Source organism: Brienomyrus brachyistius, chromosome 14 (assembly GCF_023856365.1).
Source record: "Brienomyrus brachyistius isolate T26 chromosome 14, BBRACH_0.4, whole genome shotgun sequence".
NCBI lineage: Eukaryota > Metazoa > Chordata > Actinopteri > Osteoglossiformes > Mormyridae > Brienomyrus > Brienomyrus brachyistius.
In genome coordinates this window covers 23106534-23128239 of record NC_064546.1, presented here as the reverse complement: position 1 = coordinate 23128239, position 21706 = coordinate 23106534, and the positions used below count along the sequence as shown (strand labels likewise).

Below are 21706 nucleotides of genomic sequence, written 5' to 3'. Positions count from 1 at the left end.
TAGGTGATCATTGCTCTGTCAGAGAAGAATCGCGCACACATCCCTTACCGGAACTCCATGATGACGTCAGTCCTGAGGGACAGCCTTGGAGGCAACTGTATGACCACCATGATAGCCACAGTATCTGTGGACAAGAGGAATATTGAGGTAAGACAGGAGAGGCAGGCGATAACTCTTGACTGTCAGTTATCTCTGGGTACATTTCCCAAAAGCTTCCATTACCACTGAAATTGAATTGAATTGAAATCCATTGAAATCCATCTATGTAAGTGGCTAACACATTAACAACCATGCTATTGGGATTCTTACCCCCACTGAGATCCACCATAGAGGTGTAATGCATGTAGCTATGGTCATGATTTCCCTTCACCAGCCACATGTGAAGATCTCTCTGCTCTTTTCAAACACTTTTGCCGGCTGGCTCTGCCCAGCTAAAGTGCACTACAGTGACCCAAACCGTACAAACAAGCTGCGAAAGGGGGGTAGACCTCCGAAACGGCATGGCCTCCTTGCAGCCGGTCCGCACCACGTGGGCGGCGAAGCCAGTCCTGCTCAGGCGTTCATCCCTCCTCAGGAGTCCATCTCTACGTGCCGCTTCGCCCAGCGGGTGGCGCTCATCAAGAACGAAGCCCAGCTGAACGAGGAGCTGGACCCCGCGCTGGTGAGTCAGCAGATCCGCAGCATGCGGCAGAACAATAACCCGTTGTGTGGTTGTCCTAATATTCCTCCCTGTTGTCTTCCTCGAATAGCTTGTTGATGGCTCTTCAGGGGGTTTAAGGCTCCACCTCTACTTCCTCTCTCTGTGATCCCTGCCTTTATTGGGCAATACATACATAAGTGTTCTGTGCTTTTGTGACCAGTCATTCTCATACATTTTACAGTGCCTAATAAGCACTGCACCTGCCTCTCTATCTTCAGCAGTGGTTTCCAGTGTGCAGTCAGCAGGTAGCAGAGGTCATAAGGTAGGGTGCAAGCTGGGGCTGGTGTGTGTGCGCCTCAGCAGGTTAGGACACAGTGCCTGTGCTCTGAAGATCGTTGGTTCAAATCCCAGGATTGGTAGAGTGATTACACTGTTGGGCTCGTGAGCCCGGGTCTTAACCCCTAATTGCTCCAAGGACCATCCAGTCCCGCTTTCTCAAAACATACTGTTCATGACTCTGGATAAAAATGTCTGCCAATGAAAGAAAAATGTACATAAATGGACAAAGACGCTCAGAAAACCTGAACCAGGTGTCTTTGGACTGGAAGGGATTCATCCTATGGTGATTTACGTAGCTTATAACGTTTAGCATACACAGTCAGGGTATCATACAGTTTTTTTTTTGGTTTTCCATATCTTTTGATACATGGATATACCCTTGCGTCACTGTAGTATTTTCTTATTTATGGGGGTGTTTATACTGTTTACCCTGGGTGTTTGCATTCTGCCGGGGGTGTTTACTTGCTGCATTTTTCATTTGTTCATTGCTGCTTGATCGGGACCGCATCTGGCCATGCGCCGTTAGCATACCGCCCCCTTTCTTGATTATTTTTGAGAAGGAGTGTTCTGGTTCCTGCTGGACCTCCGCAGCAGACCCGACCTGGGCAGCGGTCCCGGCCTCAGCCCCCGGCGCGACATTCACCTCCGAGCTCAGTGCAGCCCATAGTCATGTGGCCCCACTAAGGGGCCGAGATAAACATGCGTTAACGGGGAAAAAATGCCATGTTTGTTTTTGCTCATTTGTATCTAATTGATCCCATCCTCAGATACTTCAGAAAGGAAAAGTCTTGGGAGAGCATGCCTGTGTTCCGAAAGCCCTCCACAGAACTGCCGTTCATGTCCGGGGAAAAGGAACGCTTTCTGTTTGTCCTGAAGTGGAAGCGCAGCTCTGCGGCCTTTCGGGGATGGGTATCTGCATGGCTCCCGACCATAATATATTTACATTTATTTACATTTTATGTATTTAGCAGATGCTTCTATCAAAAGCAATGTACATTTTTCAGAAAGCAATGTCAGACGGTCCCTGGAGAATCTGGGGATAAGGGCCCCAAAAACTGTTTTATAATGTCATCTTAAAACTGGAAAGCATTTACATATTTAGCAGACACTCTTTATCCAAAGCAGTGTACATTTTTCAGAAAGCCAGAGGGTCAGAGGGTCCCTGGAGCAGGGCCGTACTTTAGGGCTCCACAGTGAAATCGCTCAGCCAACCCTGGCATGATGTCCTGACTGGCTGAGCCACACACTGCCCCCATTAAGGCACAACCGTCTAAGAGACTCACAGCCCAAGGAATGTGGATGCCGGTATGATCTGAGTGAGGTGGCAAGGACGCGGTAGGTCTGCTAATGTCTCCTGTGTCGGCACTGTGGTCTGCCTCCCCTGCCTTATCCCTCCATACCCTCCAGTCCTGTCTGCTGTGTCTTCCCAGCCAGGCTGATTAGAACGCTCAGGGTATTTCTCCTGCTCCCCCGCCGCTCCGCAGCCCTCAGTGGCTGACATTACTTGGCTGCCCGCTTTTGGGCCCCGGAGACGTATTTTTACCAGAGTCTGCGGTCACCAGCTAATTGAACGGGAGTCTGGCTGGGAATCTGGGGAATGGTCTTCCGTGCCGGGGCATGTGGGATGCCACTCGCTAACCGGAACGCCGCCACCACGGAAAATGGGGAAATGATACACTCACCCCGCTAACGGCTGGCTTGGTGTCACGCTGGCTCGTGCCGGTCACTTGGCTGGCTATGCCTGCCCAGATAGATGCACAGCTCCTCACATCTGCTTTGAGTCAGACGACACTCATTGCTCTTATATTTGCTAATAGTCCCAATCAGGGTATATAGGCAATAGATTCTTAGCTGTTGAGTTAATATAGCTGGAAGTTCACTTTGCCCCACTTAAGGATATTGTACTATGGTTTCTCCTTAGATTTAAACTGGCAGCCCTTGAGGTGCTTGAGGCTCTGGCCCGTACCACTGTGCTGGACATTCTCCTGCCGCTCTTCCTGATTGGTTAGCAGCATGCCTGTCCCATGCTTGCTGGTTGGTGTTTGTGAGCCAATGAGGTCACAGTGCTCCCGCTGCTGGGGCTATAGCGTCTGGGGTTGTCACGCAGTCTCATGGCAGAGGAGCGAGGATGATGTGGACAGCGGCTCAGACAGTCGTGACAGGCCCCGCTCCTGCCTCCCACGCCGCGTCCCTCTGCCAATCCCGTGCCGGGTCCCTCCAGAGACCCTGTGAATATTCAGGAGGGGCTCCGGCCCGGCTAGACTGGCTCATTAGCACATACCTGTCGTGCTAACTAGCCGTCTGTTCGAAGTCGGCGGGGGGGCATTTTGAAGCTGGGCCATTAACATTCCTGCGGCCTGGTCCTGCTGGGGGAGGCGCTGGAGGTCGCATGCGATACCACCAGTGCTGTGGGATGGCGAAATCGTATAGCGAACGAGGGGGGGCGGAAAGGGGGATAGCAACGGGCCATAGGCACCTGGCGACACCCCCACCATCTCTGTTGAGCTGCAACGTCCTGAAAATTTCTCCGCTTATAATGTCATCTTTGGTGAAAGACGAGGAGCCGCAATCAGAAACAGACACGGCGAGCCTGTCATCTGCCGCGCAGCAGTGTGGCCGGAAGTGGCTAGCCATGCTGCGACTAGCCATGCTGCGACCTGCCCTGTCTGGGAGACGCCCATGCTACCCCTTGGGGTGGCACCGTGCCCGCACTACAACAGCCAGGCGGCGCTGTGCCCGCCAGCGTATACATTACGCAGTGTGCTTACGTGGCAGGCGTCTTGCTCCAGACCCGTATGGCGCATACACATGCCTTGGAGCATATTCATGAAGGAAATCGGCTTACTAGGGGAAGAAATGCTAATATGTAATGACGTATATAACCCCCCGCCCCCCCAATCCGATTCTTGCACTGGCGCACAGAGAGTCGTCGCTGGTCCATCTTCCTCCATCCCTGACTGCCGCCAGCTCAGATGCCTATAGCTTGGCAACACGCTACGCTGCCTTTACCGATCTGCCTCTCCGCCTTTAGTGACATGCTCTGCTGCCTTTAGCTTAGCAACATGCCACGCTGCCTTTAGCTTAGAGATGTGCCCCACTCCCTTCCGCTTAGCGACATGCGCTGCTGCCTTTAGCTTAGAGATGTGCCCCACTCCCTTTAGCTTAGCGACATGCGCTGCTGCCTTTAGCTTAGAGATGTGCCCCACTCCCTTCAGCTTAGCGACGTGCGCTGCTGCCTTTAGCTTAGAGATGTGCCTCACTCCCTTTAGCTTAGCGACATGCGCTGCTGCCTTTAGCTTAGAGATGTGCCCCACTCCCTTCAGCTTAGCGACATGCGCTGCTGCCTTTAGCTTAGAGATGTGCCCCACTCCCTTCAGCTTAGCGACGTGCGCTGCTGCCTTTAGCTTAGAGATGTGCCTCACTCCCTTTAGCTTAGTGACATGCGCTGCTGCCTTTAGCTTAGAGATGTGCCCCACTCCCTTCAGCTTAGCGATGTGCGCTGCTGCCTTTAGCTTAGAGATGTGCCCCACTCCCTTCAGCTTAGCGACATGCGCTGCTGCCTTTAGCTTAGAGATGTGCCCCACTCCCTTCAGCTTAGCGACATGCGCTGCTGCCTTTAGCTTAGAGATGTGCCCCACTCCCTTCAGCTTAGCGACGTGCGCTGCTACCTTTAGCTTAGAGACGTGCCCCACTCCCTTTAGCTTAGCGACGTGCGCTGCTGCCTTTAGCTTAGAGATGTGCCCCACTCCCTTTAGCTTAGCGACATGCGCTGCTGCCTTTAGCTTAGAGATGTGCCTCACTCCCTTTAGCATAGTTATGTGCCCTTTTGTTTTTGGTTCAGTGATGTGCCCCGCTGTCTTTATCTTAGCGAAGTGTTTCACTGCTGTTAGCTTAGCGACACACCCCACTGCCTTTTCCTGAGCGACGAACCCCACTACCTTTAGCTTAGAGACGTGCTTCACTGCTTTGAGCTTAGCAATGTGCCTAGCTATCTTTAGCTTAGCGACGCGCCCCACTACCTTTAGCTTAGCGATGTTTCCCGCTGCCTATCGCTTAGCGACGTGCCCTGCTGCCTTTTCCTTGATGTGCTCTGCTGCCTTTTGCAGGCAGGCCAAATTGATCATATTATCATAGCCGCCAATGCTGCAGTTTCTGTGACTCTGTCATTCCTTCGTGCCTCAGCAGTCTGTGTGTGGTAGCGTGTCTGATTGGATGAAGTGAAAACTACCATCTTATTAATGCCCGGCATTTCCCCACTGCCAGGGATCCTAGTCTGTCACTGAAACCTTAATCGCTGTTGAAAATAATTACGATGCGTTAATGTCGGGAGCCGCAGCTGACGAAAGCCTTTCAGGGGAGTGCTCAGTGTCTGGGAGCATGGTGAGAAATGCTTTATTTACGGTGACCGGATACCAGCATCGCTACCAGTGGTCAGGGATGGCAGTGCCAGGTCATAGCCAAACACGTGCTGACCAGAGGGAGCTCTTTTATTTCCTGCCTGATCATAGCAGTTTTGGGGTCATGTGGTATCCCGGGCTTCCTGTAATTTCATGCTTGTCTGGAGCTGGTTAGACCCTCCTGGAACATATCTCACCACAAGTTGAGTTTTCGCACGATTCCGTCATGGGTGGATAATATCCTCGACAGATATTTCAAATCTATATTTTCATTTTGCTATTTTTTTTGCCAGGACGTCAGTCCAGCTGGATTTAGTCAAATCTCTGACATAGGAGTTTGTGTTTTTGTGTGGAAAAAAAACAGCACTGGCTAATTTTGGCTGTGGCTTTTTAGTTTTTGCTTTTTTTTTTGCGATACCCTGCAAAGGATGTCAGCTGGTCCACGCGCTGCCAGTCAAAGAACTGCAGCTGTCAGCTACTTGGGCGAGGAAGCGAGCATGCACTCGTGTATCACCACAAAAAGGGCCCCTCGGCATTCTGGGTAGCAATAACACATGTGGGTTCAGTGGGTAGTGGTGTGGACTGTACTGTGACTGTGTCCTGGAGATGCAGTTCTGTCAGATATGTCCGGCTGTGTCAAAGCGATGTACTGTTGTGGTGAAATCTGGAATCGACATCGTGTGATTGTAAATATTTAAATTATGCCTTCGGTTAATTTAGGTTTTGTATTAAAATATTTTTGTTGTTTATATTACCGGGTTCTGCAACAGTTCTGTCCTAAGAAATATTTAACATTTTTTAGCTCTGAAGTCAGTTGGTTCCAGTTAGTCAGTCTTCCAGAGATACTTTAACCTGAACCAAGTGCCTGGCCTGTGTGGTTGTGGTTTAGTAAGAGTCCCTCTTCTCCTCTGTTCTGTTATGTCAGGATTTTGTGAGCTTTATCATCATCTCTGGCGTGGGCTGCCTTCAAAATGTAGCCTGTCATCACCATCCTATAACAATGAAACAGTGAGGCACCTGACCAGGGGAGAGGGTGGCATCCCGGCCAGTGCCCAAATGGCGTGTGTGGGTTATGGGGCACCTGGATGGTATTCAACAAGCTTAAAAATCAAGTTAGCTTAGCACGCCGCATTGGTGACATGCAGAGAAGCACTGTCTGGGTGTCTGTCATCCTCCAGGTGATTGTGCGTCTGAAGAAGGAGATCCAGCTGCTGAGGGAGGAGCTGGCTATGGTGACTGGGGAGCAGAGGGCGGAGCAGCTCGCCGAGGACGAGATCCAGAAGTACGCAGCATAAGCAACTGCAGGGATGTGGAGTGATGTCAGTCTCTGGAAGTAACAGATAGATTGCATGTGACCATCGCGTTCAAAGGGATCTTTAACTGTGCATGTAAAGCCAGTTTATTACGATCTAATATAATCCACATTCCTCACGATTCCTGTTTATCTTCAGGAGCATAAATTCTGACTTCTCCTTGTGGTTTTCTAACAAATGTCTCCCTTTTATTTGTTTATGCTGTATGCTTTTGCAATTCTAATGATAAAAAAGATTATTATTATTATTTTTTTTTTTTTGCGAAACCGTGCCTTTGCCATTCCAAACAAAGAGTGGTGTGGAGTGATCCTGGCGTCAGGACGGAAGCTCTGCGTTTGTCAGGATCTCAGCAGGATCTCCCAGGCAGGCATTTCGGGACAGCACTCTGAAGTGCTGAGCTAGCCCCCAGGCCCCCTGTCCCCAGTCGCCCCCAGCCTGTTCACTGCCTACCCCGCAGTCACCCTGCTGCCCCTGACGATGGGCCCGCCACACCGGTACTGGTACCGGCATCACTCGGTTCGGCCTTGGCTCGAACGGAGCGGGATACCAGACCTATGAGACAAAAGCAATAATGCCAGGTAGCACCTGAGTGGGCACAGATACTGAGAAATAAAAGATATAGCAACTGTTTCATAAAAGAAGCATCGCTATTCTTTAATGATGAATTAACATGAGATCAGTATGTAACTAAGACTAAATTTGTGGTTAATTAATACATATGTAATGGCATAATACTATATTGGTGCCCCAAGTGTTACCAAATCGCGAATGATGCCTGGTGAGGCCAATCCCAGGAATCGGTGCTGACTTGCGGACGATTCAAAGGTCTCAGGTCACATGATCGCTATGGGTAGTGAAAGTATGGCATGCCGGAGATGTGCTTCTAGTTGTGAGGTGTGGCTCTTCAAAAGGAGGCCTGCAGCCTTGGCCACAAGTCGGTGCTTCTCACAGCAATTGGTCTGCGGGGAGCCTGTCTCAGGCTGAGCATCGTGCCTTGATTCTCTATCTGTGTGCCTCGCATTTGTCCCATCTAGGGTCACAAGGGGTCCGGAGCCTATAGGTACAAAATGGGGAACAACTCAGGATGGGGCCCTAAGCTATCCCAGGACGCACTCACACACCATTCAGTCACACATGGGCAATTTAACAATTCCAATTAGCCTCGGCATGTTTTGGACTGTGGGGGAAACTGGAGTACCTAGAGGAAAACCCCCACAACGACACGGGGAGAATATGCAAACTCCACGCACATGGAACCCTGGCGGACACTCGAGCCCAGCTCCTCACGGTGCGAGGCAACAGTGCTAACCACTGCACCACCGTGCCGCCCCATGTTGTCGTTCATGTGCTCATTTTCACACCCATTTCCTTTGAGGTGAAAACGGCAGGCGTACGTCCCTCTCCCCTGTTCATTTTCTGTGGAGAAATTATCCTCCAGGAACATCCCTTAGAGGCAACCTCTGCTGTCAGGAGAGGCCGTGATTTAAGCTCCTGTCCGCATTGGGACATGACAACATGTTATACGTTATGTTCAAATATTGGAAATTAAAGTAGCATTTGGAGCTTTGTGTGGGGGAAATGCCCCCCAGGCTGGATACCCCCATCCTGAAAGAAATAAAGTGTTAAGAGCTCATTTGAATTTATCCTTTGTGTGAGGGGAACAGTCTCCCCGCCAGCCAAGCCGGAGCCAAAAAGCAAGCGGTGTTTGATCCTCCCATAACTCAGCGGGGTCGCCAGGCCGTGGCAGCAGAGCCCCAGGCTTCTGGCCTGTTGGTTCACGGCCCATCTAAGGTCTCGGCCGCGAATCAGTCACATGCCTCGAGTAAATAGTTTTCCTTTGGCTCAGCGATGTTTAAACACCTCCTGGGTTTGGCTGCTCGCCGTCACAGTGTCCCATTACCAGAATCAGCCACGCGGCATACGTGTCTCCGTTGTTTGCGTTGGGTTTTCATGGCCCGCTTGCTAAGTGCATGTGTGTGGCATGCCTGTCTGCGTCTCCATGTTGTGTGTGACGGTTTCACCCCATTACACTGCCGTTTGCGTGCGTATGCATTCTGGGATGTGGTTTATGGTTACCCGTGTCTGCAGCATAAATTGTGCGTATTTGTGTGCGCCACCAGTCAGCAGTGTGTGTCCCATCTTCAGGATGGAGGGCCAGGTGAAGGCCTTCCTGGACGACCCTGACCCTAACATCACCCTGGATCTGGGCCCCGACATGCGGAAGATCCACCACTGCTTTTCCTTGCTCAAGGTGAGGTTCTCAGGGACCCTGGTGCTCAGGTAAAGACCGCCTGCCTCTTGAGACATTACGGTTCTTTAGTTGAGGTCGATGTACTTTCTGACCACTGGTAGTGGGTTAAATAGCCTCACGCCGACCCCTACTGGCAACCTTCAAGAAAAGTATGAAATTTCATCATGGAACAAGGCTTTTGAGAATCAGAAATGCCTCTGTAGGGATGATTTTGGCGTGGGTTTTCACACCTGCAGATGTAAAAGCATCGATTGCTCCAGGCTTCCTATACAAGGTGTCAGTGGGATGGGAAGGTTGGGCTGTGTGCTGAGCTGCGGCTACCGGCTGCGTCATTCATGCATTAGGCCATGCATGTGTGTGAATTGCGTTGATTATCAGGTTCAGCTGTTTCTTCCAGTCCCGGGTAGCAATGTGAGCATCATGCGTGTGTTTGGGGTCCTCTCACTCCCTGCTGTGGACTTTATGGTGGGCATGACACTAATTTCAAAGCTAGATTGCTGTGTCCTGTGTCACTCACATTCCTAGCAATGACCTCACCCCTTGGTGGTGAGGAGGGGCGAGTCCATGCAAATCTGATCCTCACCCTGCAAGAAATGCCCAGGAGCCCATGGCATTACTGTAACAAGAGAACAGCACAGGGTTCTGTGATAGATCAGCCCTCTCTGTGTGAATGTCTATGTATGTATAGGAAGAGAGTGTAGGAGGCTAAATTTAGCACTGCTTAAAGCAGGCCTGGAACATGCCACTGCTACAGTTAACCAAAACCCTCAGGATTATGTTGCACATCGTGATGCATTTTTGCAAAATACTGCAGAGTCTAAAAGCAGCACGACCATCAGCACCCAATTCCTCCATTATAGCCCATCAGAACATGCTCCTTTCTGGAAGTGGCTACTGTTTTCTCCACTGTGCCCCCAGTGCTGGCAGCGAGACGTGCCGCTCCTCGCCAAGCCTGTAAACGTGCCTCTTCGGGGTTTGAGTAGTGGGCAGGTGGCCTACTGGACTAAGGGCAGCAGCCTCTATGATGCTCGGACTCCTCCACATTCAACCCACCGTCCTGCATTGTGGATCTACTGTGATCCACTCCTCGAAGGACCTCCTCCCTAGCTGACTGTATTCCCCTGCCCCCCCCCATAGGACTTCTTGTTACTCCTTCAGTTTTGATTACTCTGAAGTCGCGGATCAGGGATGGATTTAAGAAGAAGGAGGAGGCAGTTATATTAATATAACTTTGGCCTTTTCCCACAGGCGATGGTTCGGCCGGGTCAGGCTGGGGCAGCTGGACATTCCCGTCCTCCCTCTGTGGGGAAATCGGAGGACGGCCCCGCCCCAGGGGAGCTGAAGAAGCTGAAGGACATGCTCCAGCAGCGAGACAACGAGATCAGTATCCTTCATCCGCCTCAGAGGTGCTGCCGGCACCTTCTCCATGGATATATGTTCCAAAGAGGGATTGATCATTACAATAAGGACATTCCAATCCCATTCGTCTAATCTCCTTAAAGTATGTTTCTTTTTATCCATGGAAACTGTGTAAAAAAAAGTGCGTTTTTTACGGCACACTTCCTTGGCCCCCTACATGCTCAGTATGAAGCGGCAGATGACCCTGAGGTTCGTGTATGTGGGGAGGTGCAGACCTCCAGATACAGCGTGACCCCTCCACATGCCGCAGCCCTCCATTCCTTTACCTGATTGGCAGCATACTTTTGCCTGTATATTTATTTTTATTGGTAACAATAATAATTTTTGCATCAGACATCTTCCCACCAAGTGTGAGGACTGTATTGCCCAGGATCTCAGTCCCATCCAAGCTGATATCTCCCACAGGCACGGATCCGTTGTGGGATCTGCTGCACCTTAGCCAGGCCTCAGCAGCTCAGGGGTTACAGTGTGAGAGGTAGAGGGCACATCTATATGCCCCCCTACCCTGTTACCACCATGCGGCTTCAGCCGGTTAGCCCCTGGTTCAGGATGCCCAATATTCTCAGAGTGTGAATTGCCAGAATTTCTTTGGGTCCCTCGTAAACGGAACTCTAAGGCTGGGTTCCCAAGGAGCCACGTTCTCAGACCGTGCACATCCATCAATCTGTCAAGCCAGCTACCCATGTTTATTTTAACACGTTTTTACAAGTTAGTCGTTATAAAAAGGCTGCACGGTCATTTTCCAGAAACCAGAGAAACCCAGCCTGCTGTTCTGGGGCAGACCGAAGGCCATGCGCTGACCACCTCGCTGAGGCTCACTGCGTAGTTCACCTGGAGGAATTCAGTTCACAAGGCAGAGTTGGCGATCATTCCCCCCAGAGCAGCTGCATGTCCCTGACCACGTGTCCTGCCCTCTGGTGGTCATGTAAGCCCATAAACTCTGCTGCTCCATCTGAGGCTCAGGCCTGTTCTCAACACGCCAGAACATAAAGGATTGAGAGACAGAGAAAGTATCGCCCATGGTTACCGTGTTTCTTGGGGTCCCCCACTTGGGGTTTTTCAAAGGACACCTTTCATTGATTGGTTGATTCTTTGGCCAGACTCTCTTTCACGTGTTTTGTCATTGGGATGATTATTCGGTAAATGTGCGGTTCATGCGCACCCAGATCCCATTATGAAGGAGCAGTTTCGCTGTGCTACTATACCAATCGACACTGACCTTCAGGGAAGAAGAGGGGGGACTGGTGTGAAAGTGCTAGGAGCCAGCTGCAAGGAGTTTTAGGTGAGCTCTTCGAAAAGGTCATTTTGAAGTGCTCACCGTGGAAGCCAAGTATGAAAGCTTAGAGAACGAGGAGCTTTCTCTCCTGCTCCATGAACACCTTGTGACTTACGATCGCTGACACACCAGCAGGCTTCCGAGTGCCTCTGAGCTGACTGCATATGTTATTGTCTTGGCTGGTGTTTTCCTGCACATCTTGATGCCGATCAGGCCTTCTGGAACGTTCTCACAGCAGCCTGTCTCGTGTCTGAGAGCCACCCCCCCCCCTTAACTGCAGGGTCTGCACTCCATCATCGCTTGGATCTGGATGTCGATCGGAAACCTCTACGTCCTCTACAGTGGCTCGCCCCCGGGAAGCAAAACACCCGAGAGGCACAGATGATTTACCGGTCGTCTAATGGGTGGCGCTGCAGTGCCTGTCCATCATCCTTAATCCTCGCCACTGCGGCTGCCTGTCCTCTCCGCCTGTCCATCCTATTTTCTCAAATTATTTTTTGGTGTTTTCCAAAGAATAGTGTGTATTCACGGTATCCAGCCACATCATGAATAATACTGCTGACATACAGGAAACACAAATAATAAATAATAAGGGGGACCCAGACTGGGACCCGGAGCCAGAGAGCTGAGCATTTCTTGGGGTTTGCTTAGTCTCTGAAGCCGTGCTTCTTACCCCAGACGGTAGTTCTGTAGGTAGGAGCACGGCCACGAGTGCAAACCTGCTGCTGCTCTCCTGTGGAGCAGAACAAGGAGCTGCATAGAACATCCTCATGCCTATAAACTTTCCCCCAGCTTTGGAACAAATTGCATCTGAGCAGATAAATTCCTGGTTGGATCAGCTCCTTGGCAGGCCCGCGGTCGCTTCCCCGCGCTCCTGCTGGAGTGGCCAGCCGGCATATATTGCTGATGTTTTACTGCCTCTGACACATACTTGTGTTGAGTTGAGCAGGTCCACCGGCAGTGTCAGATGCTGCCTGTGGGGAGACGAGCCCACAGCCACCGTCCAAGCGCCAGATAAATCACCCTCTGATAACAGCCATTTTCATTTTAAAGCCATCCGTAGAGGGATTTGGACGACAATTTTTAATCAATGGTATACTGAGGAACAGGAGATGTTCTTGGCTTCACCCTTCACCTTGCCCAAGATCCTTCTAGAACATTGAGATTTATGTTTCATCATCAGAGGTGCATGTCAGATATGTCTTGGAAGGGTTGCATATTTGTGCTGGTATGGTTATGAAAGGTGCTGAGATGCTTAGCTATGTGGAAACAGGCCTTCTGCCAGAACAGGGTTCGGCATCAGATGGGTAGCACACAGTGATTGCCGGTTTTGATTGACAGTGCATCCACCCCTCACAGTCTGAAAACCTAGCCTCTGTAGGTCCAGTTCCTTAACGCACCTTCTGCAGGCATCCTGGTGAGCATGCTCAAGAAGGAGAAGAAGAGAGCGCAGGACTTTGCCGCTCAACTGGCCCCAGTGCCTACCGCCCATCTGCAATACCAGAATACCATGAGCTCATCTCAGGCAACACCAGAGCTGGAGGCAGGAAGGGAGCAAGACAGCGCCCAGCCGTTTGCCCCACGCCAGCGACGAGGTTGGTCTTATGCACACGTATATGCTCACGTATGCACATGGCACATGGTAGCTGTCTGTACAAACACTTTGGATGGCCATGTTCATTATACTTTTTATAGCACACGCTGCATGTTAATTAGTTATGGTGCTAATTAACTTCTAATCTCAAAGAACCGTAAGCTGGCAGCTCTGAAAGACCAGGATTGGCCATCCTTGGCCTGGGCTTTTCACGTGACCATTCAGGAATGCACTTTTAGCTTTCATCAGTAAGGTGTTTGATTGCTGAATGTGACACATTTCATGGGCTGGTTGGACTTATACACTGTAATAGACCGCTCATGTTTTATTACATGCTCATTCGCATGGATCGTGCGCAATCGCATGCAAATATTTGCATCACAACACACCTGCTTCCAAGAATGTGAGTGCTAAGGACATCAACATGCACTTTATTAGTTTAGCCTTTTAACAAATATTTTCATTTTTCATGCTGTTTCCATGGCTGCCCAGCAAAGTGGACATTTGCCTGCCAGTCCTGGGGAATCCTGCTTCAAATTCAGATGATGCTCCCCTTTCCCTCCCCATGATTCAGCAGCGATAGCTTGCCATCCATTGAACATGCAGACGTGCAGCATGTGGCTGTTTTGCTAGGCTATCTCGATTGTAGATATTTCTTACAGCGTTCCCTGAACAGATATGTGAGATTGATTTCTCTGAGGGACCTTTCCTCGATGCACTCCTAACGTTCGGTCTGAAACCACGTGGCGTGTGGCACCGTTTGGCCAGCAGGGGTCATACACAGTTGTTGAGTCATGGCCAAAGATCACTCAAGTCATACTGGCCGAATTAGGGAGGAAGCAGATATGCATCTATGAGCACGGGAGGCATGGGAATGGAGGGCGTCTTAACCCTCCTCACACATGGGGGCTTTCTGGCAGGTGGGAGATGTTGGCCCAGTCAGAGAGGGAGATCTCCATGTGCGGCAGGGCAAATGTACCTGGGGGATCAGAGTCCCCTCCCCCCACCTCCAAACAGGAATTTAAGGTATGGCTACTTTATGTCATCTGGGCCGCTCGGCGTCGGATTCGGAGGACTGGAGTTGCTGTACAGAGTTTTCATCCAGTGAACACAAGAGCCCTGGCCAGATAAGACCGCACATCTGCGGCGATTCAGCGCACGCTCTGCCAGTCCTTTAAGCCTGTCACTCAAGCTGCCACTTTAAAACCCATCGCAGCACGTGCTTTTAGATTCAGTCTGTTACTGAATCAGTTACTAAATAATTGGATCGTTAGCAGAGTGGCATTTATGCTGATTAAATCTGATAAAAACATCAGCAGAGACTCACATGTGCTGAGCAGTCCGCCATTATGTTGTACTTCCAGTGTGCGATTTCACTTTGTGTTGGGTAGTTACTTCCTTTGGATTGGCTACAGATTTCTTCACATAGCTCCATTTCACCTTTACTCCTCCATGCAGCTGGATGCTAACTGTTTTGTTCAAGGGTTCAGCAGCTGTTCCCCTTCTGTGGATGTAAACTCACCTCTATCAAGGCCACCGCACTAGCAGCTGAACCGAACGAGCCTGTTTACTTTACGTCCGCGACAGATGCTGCTAGAAGCACACGAATGCAGATTCCCTGCACCAAAAATAGCCGTGCAGATCGTAAACCGGTCACAATCCTTACCCCCTCTGATCTCAGGGGCACATTTGATTTTTAGAAAGTACCAGTCCTGCCCTGCACTCCTCCTAAGACCTCAACCCAAATCCCCTGTTAATGGAAGGGTAGTGTGAGGTTCTGCGGGTTAGGGTCAGAAGGTTGTCGGTTTAAATCCCTCGACAGGGTGATTTTGCCATCGGACCCCTGTCTGACCCTGCTTTCTCCAAATATTTTTCTCAAAAAAGCATCTGCTAAATAATGTAAATGTAAATGAAACAGGAAATGAAATGGAGCAGAAGAAGCTGGTGGTGGGTGTGCGGTGTTGCAAATCTCTCTTTCCAAGCAGGAGTGTGGGGGTACTTCTCTCTATCTGTGCTGATTTAGTTTGCCTGTTGGGTTGTCTTTGGAAACTCTTCACATGCAAAGCAAACCCCCCCCCCCCTTTTCGGGTAGGATTTAGTGTGTAGTGGAAACATAGCCATGCGATACCCAGGGAGAAATCCCACTTCCACATTATTCCAGACCACAGTGCTGGCCAGCATGCACGCGTGCCATCATGCATCCTGGGGAAAAACAAAGCAAAAAAGCCACAGCGTTTGGGAAAGTTGGAGTAGGTGAGCATGTAAGGATCGACACTCGACCCCCGCACGGTTTACACGTCGGGATTAGACACTCGAAGGCCATGTAAACGCATTCCTGTCAGTGTAAACGCTCAGGCGTATGCGGACCCTGCACTGGCCTCCGTCCTCCCAACGAGGGCTAATTAAGCAGAAATCTGTTTGGAAAGGGTTGGGTAACCTGCAGATGGTGCCTGAATACACCTAGTGGTCAGGTCCCCTCGCTAAAGCCCTGCATCCTAACACCCATCAGGGAGCCTGGTGTCCGGGGATAATTGTAGGATTCTTTAAGATGGAGAGAATAATGGTACCATAATTCATGCAGGGAAGCTAACCTAGCCATTCATATGTTTTGAATCGGTGAATGGCAGGGGAGGGGGCACTCTGGGGGCTAATCAGCTGGGGCAGTGCCTGTGGCCCCACCCTGCATACACCCCTGTTGGTGTTGGACCCACAGTCCTTTAGACACAGAGGAAAAGCAAAGCATTTTGGTCTTTCAGGGGTACAACCCACCTCCCCTCCCCAGCCTCCCCCCCCCTGCACCTTGTGCACACCTTGTTTTGGTTTTGTGGAGGCTTTGCACAATGACAAAAGTGAGCCCCGATAATCGTGGTGCTGGCCGGGACCTCGCCGATTGAGTCAGCGCAGCCTATCCGAGTGACCGCAAGTCTATTAGGCATTTTTGGGTAATGATGCCTCGAGTTGGTAATGGGACCAAGTGAACATAATTGCAAACATGAGAAAATAGACAAGGCTGTTAAAAAACAAACACATGTTTGAATGACGGCCAGTCCTCGTTAGGGGGGAATTGATAACCGATGGCCACGTCACATGGCTGTGAACAGAGCCCTGACAAACGGAGCACGTGTCACGGGCTCCACGGGGCTTCCAAACAGCACACTGCAAACTCAACTGATCCCGATCATCTCTGGACTGAGACTCGTGGGTGACTGGGGGTGTGGGCGGTCACATCGTTTTACCCTCGCCTTCCCTCTCAGCGTCTGCTGTCTGTTGTGGTAGCGTCAGGGGAGGGTGCCGCACGGGTCCCAGACATTTGACTGGTCTCACAGCCACGCCGCCATCTCCCTCCATGTGGGCTACCATGATGACGCCGAACCCAGTTTGACCGGCTCCCATGGGTCAGCTGGAGGTCTCTGTCCTTCATGCTGCAACTAGGGGCTGTCTTCTCGACCACACTGCCCTTCGAGAAGTTCAACATGGACAATAAGTCATTCCAGTGGGGACTTGCGTCATCGCATGCGCCCAGAATTTGGGTCTTCTGGCTGAATTAGCATGCCGTGGGGAGATTCCTCGATTGTTTTCCTTCAAATTAAGTGCAAAAGTCCAATTTCCGATTACGACCGTACCACAGTCCCCATGCTTGAAAAGCTGCTCTGATAAAAACAGTGTTTGTGGTTCATCCTAATGGTTTTTGAACCGAGGATCGCAGTTGGACAGAGACGTACTGACAAGCGTACAAGAGCGGCGAATGTTGCGAATGCAAGCAGATTTTGCAGAGTTTCAACACAGGACAGGGAGTCTTTAAAAACCTACAAGGCTGTTTTTGGCACGACCAGCCCCAAGCAAGAATTTCCCCTCAAATGACATTTTCAGAAGTGCTTCCTGCCACGGTGAGTGATGGATATTTAGATGGTGTGGCTGGCCGTCAGCAAACGCAAAGCTCTTTACCCGATGCCGGAGTAACGTCGCAGCGATTACGGTATCCGAGCACGGCCGATGTTTTTCACCGGATGTATTTCACTGAGAAAATAAAATCTGACCGTGGTGCCTGTAAGAGACATTTGAGCATGCAGATACAGTCGAACCTCGTTACTACGTACCCCGGATACAACGTTTTCACCTTTTCAACGTACAGGTTTCTAATTCCCGTTTTTAGCCTATGTATTATTCCAATAGCAGCCATTGTTTACAGCATACACCCTTACAGCGTAAACTTCGATACAACATCCAAATTTCTAGAGAAAATATGAAAACTAACCACCGTTACAACGTACAGCGCTCTCCCCGCCCACCACAACTTGTGTCGCTACATCTACCTGTATCTACCTGATCTTCGCCCGACAATGCACATTTGTCTATTGCGTTGCTTGGCTATTGCGTTGATTTAATTTGACCAATATTTCATTAATATTTTCAGGCCAAATGGCAATTTGGATGCGAATGTTTATTTTAAAAATCCATTTTGACCAGCCGTTGTGTATTTTCATTGCCGTTTATCGCACTAAGTAATCATGAGTAATTTAAAGAAAATTTCATGGATCCAAATGAGCTTTGTTGAATTATTTAACAAGTAATAAAGTGTTCGTTTGTTTTGTAGTCAACTTAAGGGTCTGTTCTATTAAAGTTTTATCATTTACATGGATATTTCGTGAGTTCTTTCATCCATCTTGCACTAAGTGGTTACAACGTTCTATGCTTATAACGTACATGTTTTTGATATCCCGTCTTGTACGTAGTAACGAGGTTCGACTGTATTGTCTAGCGTCAGGCTGTCTGCATGAGCTTTGAACACCGGGCGGGTGTCGTCCCACCCGGTCCTCTCCTTACGGCTTCCTTGCTAGCGACTCTCATCTCGCATGTATGCCATAAACACTTTCGTTAGCGCCACAGACCTGAAAGGTTGCTGGTTCGAATCACAGGTTCAGCAAAATGATTTTCCCTGAGCAAGGCCCTTAACACTGGGTTGCTCCAGCGACTGTCTGACCCTAGTTTCTCAAAAAATGCGGGTCACTTTGGATAAAAGCATTTGCTATGTTAATTAAATGTAAATGCGTTCTAATAGCATGTTGCTTTAGGCTGCTCCATCGATTAGTCAGTGATCTGCTGTATTAGTGTTGGTTTAATCTTATTTTTTGTATTTTATTAATTTTCCATTGGAAAAAAAAAGGTTTCATCCGATTTTACCCGATTTGTAAAACTTTCCTGCTGAACTAACAAATACTTTTTTCTGGCTGATTGATCAGTCTGTCTATAAGCATGATTGCGTGACTCGTCCAGCCCATGTGTAGACAGACTCCTGCTTCTTTCCACAGCAATGCTTTGGAGTCAAGCTGGTACGCGGTATTGGGGTGTTTATGGTCTTAAAAATAGCAGTAATTGGGAGCATGCTTTAATGAAATGCTTATACCGCAAAACATGCTTCAGACTTCCTTTGATTCTTGAAACTAAAGTGAGAGAGAGATTTGACAGAAAGGCTGATTTTTATTTCATCTTTCCTGTCCGTGTTTCTGATTTATTTCTGTATTTTATGATTCTTCTTTTTATAAAAGTGACAGTTGTTGGTAAGTCAGGATGCAGCTATATTGCAAAATGATTTAAGAGAGGACAACAGATGTTGGCAAAGCCTGGGAGAGCTCTGGGTGCTTGGCAGAGGAGATGGAGGGAGGTGGTAAGTCGAGAAGAATGCTGTAACACCGGAAGGCACAGCTGGCAGCTGCTGCTCTCCGGGCCCCGTGTGGGCACTGTCCCGGCCCCGTGCCGCTTCTCGTAAAGAGGCCCTGGAAATCCCCGAAGCGGCTCAAGGTAATTGCTGGCCAGGCCCCTGCCAGCAAGCTACACTAAAGGAGATCGCCCCAAAAATACCTCCAGTGGTGGCAGGGAGCCCATTCGGCCGCCCGCTCTGCCAGAGGTCTGAAAATTGCACAGGAACAGTCTAGCTCTGAGATGGAGAGACGTGTGCCAGCACCGCAAGTCTGGGTACGGGGGATACCGAGGCCCGAGGCTTGCTCCATGAGCTGCTAAATCTGTGTCCAATATTCTACTTGGACTGTAAGTGTGCGTAATGTATTGCTACTTTTTCTAGAGAATAGTCCAGAAAATAGTAACCTATGACCACACAGTGGCTCAGTTTTGGTATCTCCTCCATTGTTTAGAAGGGGATAAAACTCAAACATATGTGTCAAATTATTGTTTCCAAGTGATATAAGCCCTCAATAATGTCTTAATGAACAACAGTAGCATTCTTGTCTTGTACATCACCGTACATTTATAACCTTTTTATTCGTAGAAGCTGTCCTAGGAGACAGCAGGCTTCATGTTTACAGCCTTAACCACCTTCTGCCTTTTCAGGAACTAATGGAGGTGACCAAGAATCTTATTTTATATGATAGTCATGCCGTCACACACTTGAGGCTCGTCTCTTGGACAAGTTTGTCACCGAAGCTTCTTGCTGCTCATAATCTGACGTTTCACTTTTAAGTTTCAACCCTCATCTTCAGTCACGATCCTCAGTAAAATGTGGCCTAAGCGACCAAGGCCAGTGGGGTGACTTATCTTTTCCAAACCGTCCTCTGCGTTGTGGTCAGGCTGCAGTGGGAGGACAGGCACGGCCCCCAGGCTCTTCCTGAAGTTGAATCTCGCACTAATAGTGGGTGGTAGATTAAGATCGAATGTCCCTGAGAGATGATGAGGTTACCAGATTAGGCACCACACGCTGACAAGTGGGCCATCCAGAAAACATCTGGGTGTATCGCTGTGGGAAACCTTACCACCCTCTTAGATCCTCAGGCCGCTTGAAGGTGGATGGAGAATGAACCAGTGGGGCGGGGTGTTGGAACTCTTACCTGCTGGCTGGGCCAGTCACTGCAACATCTGGTAAGTAGCAGAGATGAGGTTTGGAAGAACACGTCCTGACTCACTACTTGCTCAGAATGGACTTCAGCTGTGACCACCGCAGATTTCTGTAAGTCTGTTGGCATTCTCCCCTGGAGTTCCTCCTATCCCCCAATTTTGTAAACCAGTTTTGTGCCACATGATCATGTGGTCAAGAAGAGTGCAAAGTCCAAAGAGCTCTTATGGTATTTGCCATGCCACAAGAGCTTGAAGGTGGACAGTGCTCTAGCAGGTAACGATGTAGCACTTTATGATCACTCACTACACCTTCAGAATCAGGGCCCAAACTCCGAGACCTGCATGCTGCCCAGCACTCATCCACATTGTTGTTTGCTGTAGGGTTAGGGTACTTCCTTTCTGGTGACTTTGCCCTGTCCTCCGTTCCTCTAGGATGGATTAGAGCAGTGCAGTTTTCACCCACTTTATTGGCATGTTCTCTGGAACAACATGGATTTCCCTTCACACGCAGCTGAAAAACATCTTTTGCGAAAGAGTTTGACCAGACCAAGAAACCGTGAAAAACAGTTGTTCCCAGCAAAGTGAGGTCATCTTGACATAAACACTGATGCCATGTCCCTCACAGAGCAGAATCCCAAGAATGTTTCATGTTGAAAAGTCCATGGGTGCATTTCCTACACATTGCAGTCTGAGGGATTCCTTGAAATTAATTTTTGCAAGAGTTGTTTCCTAAAATATTCTGGTTCCAGTCAAGGCTTTCCAAAAATAAAATACAAGATTTCAAAAGTCGCTGTTAATGTCAGATGAGATCATTTTTCAGAAGTACCTTCCATAATTAAAATCATGTATTATTTGCAAAAAGGCAATACTTACTAGCAGACTTATGGCGTAATATCATTGAGTAATAGTTGGAGTAAATGATTTATTCATTGTTTCCTTGAGAAGGGGATGCTAACCAGAAATATGCGGAATGTGAGAGATTTATGCCACAGTTTTTATATCCTAGGACACACATGCAAGGGTGCTTATGGGATGTGTTTTAGTTTCAAGCTGGGAGGAATCAACACGAAAAGCTGCTTCTGGATGGCTGAGGGAACACAGGCCCACAGGAGAACACCCAGACGTGTGATACGTCAAATACTGGTATCAATTCAACACTGGCATTATTATCTGTGTCCTTCCTGTGCCCAGTCCACACCGGCTGACCGGCTCCCCTTCAGTCTTACCAATGGTTCTGTATGCCTGCTTGTGTACAGAAGTCTGATGGCTCCATAGAAGGTCAGCTACTCTTGAGTAGCTCTCGCAGCACCACTGGCAGCCTCCGGATGGAGTCTGGACCTCAATGTGGCCCAACTTAGGTGACTTTATGTGCTGGGTGAAGCCAGCAGACGAAGCCGGAGGAGGCCCTGTTGACCATGAGAGACAAAGGGGACACATTCCCAAAGTTAGACCTGCTGGACACCCCAGGCTGGCCCTCGCTGTGCGCCAAGCCGTAGGGAGAGCAAGCTGGTACCGTGGCTTTCTATAGTTACTATTCCATCTTGGATCCATACCTCTCTCCAGCCTTGAAATGAAATGAAGCGATTAACTTGATGGAAAAACAGAGGGTGATTAACAGCAGCTCATAACCT

General features: G+C 49.4%; 1 protein-coding gene across 3 annotated transcripts in view; it reads left to right on the top strand.

Annotated features, from left to right (window-relative positions):
- kif6 (kinesin family member 6) overlaps positions 1-21706 on the top strand; it is a 63104-nt gene that overhangs the window by 14161 nt on the left and 27237 nt on the right. For all 3 annotated transcript variants that reach the window (XR_007382397.1, XM_048975424.1, XM_048975425.1), the window contains exons 8-13: positions 4-147; positions 575-661; positions 6555-6658; positions 8835-8940; positions 10189-10324; positions 13045-13230. Coding sequence is in view for 2 of the 3 variants with exons in the window: in XM_048975424.1 (XP_048831381.1) it covers positions 4-147; positions 575-661; positions 6555-6658; positions 8835-8940; positions 10189-10324; positions 13045-13230 (763 nt within the window). In the remaining variant the exon portion in view is untranslated. The remainder of the gene's footprint in view (positions 1-3; positions 148-574; positions 662-6554; positions 6659-8834; positions 8941-10188; positions 10325-13044; positions 13231-21706) is intronic.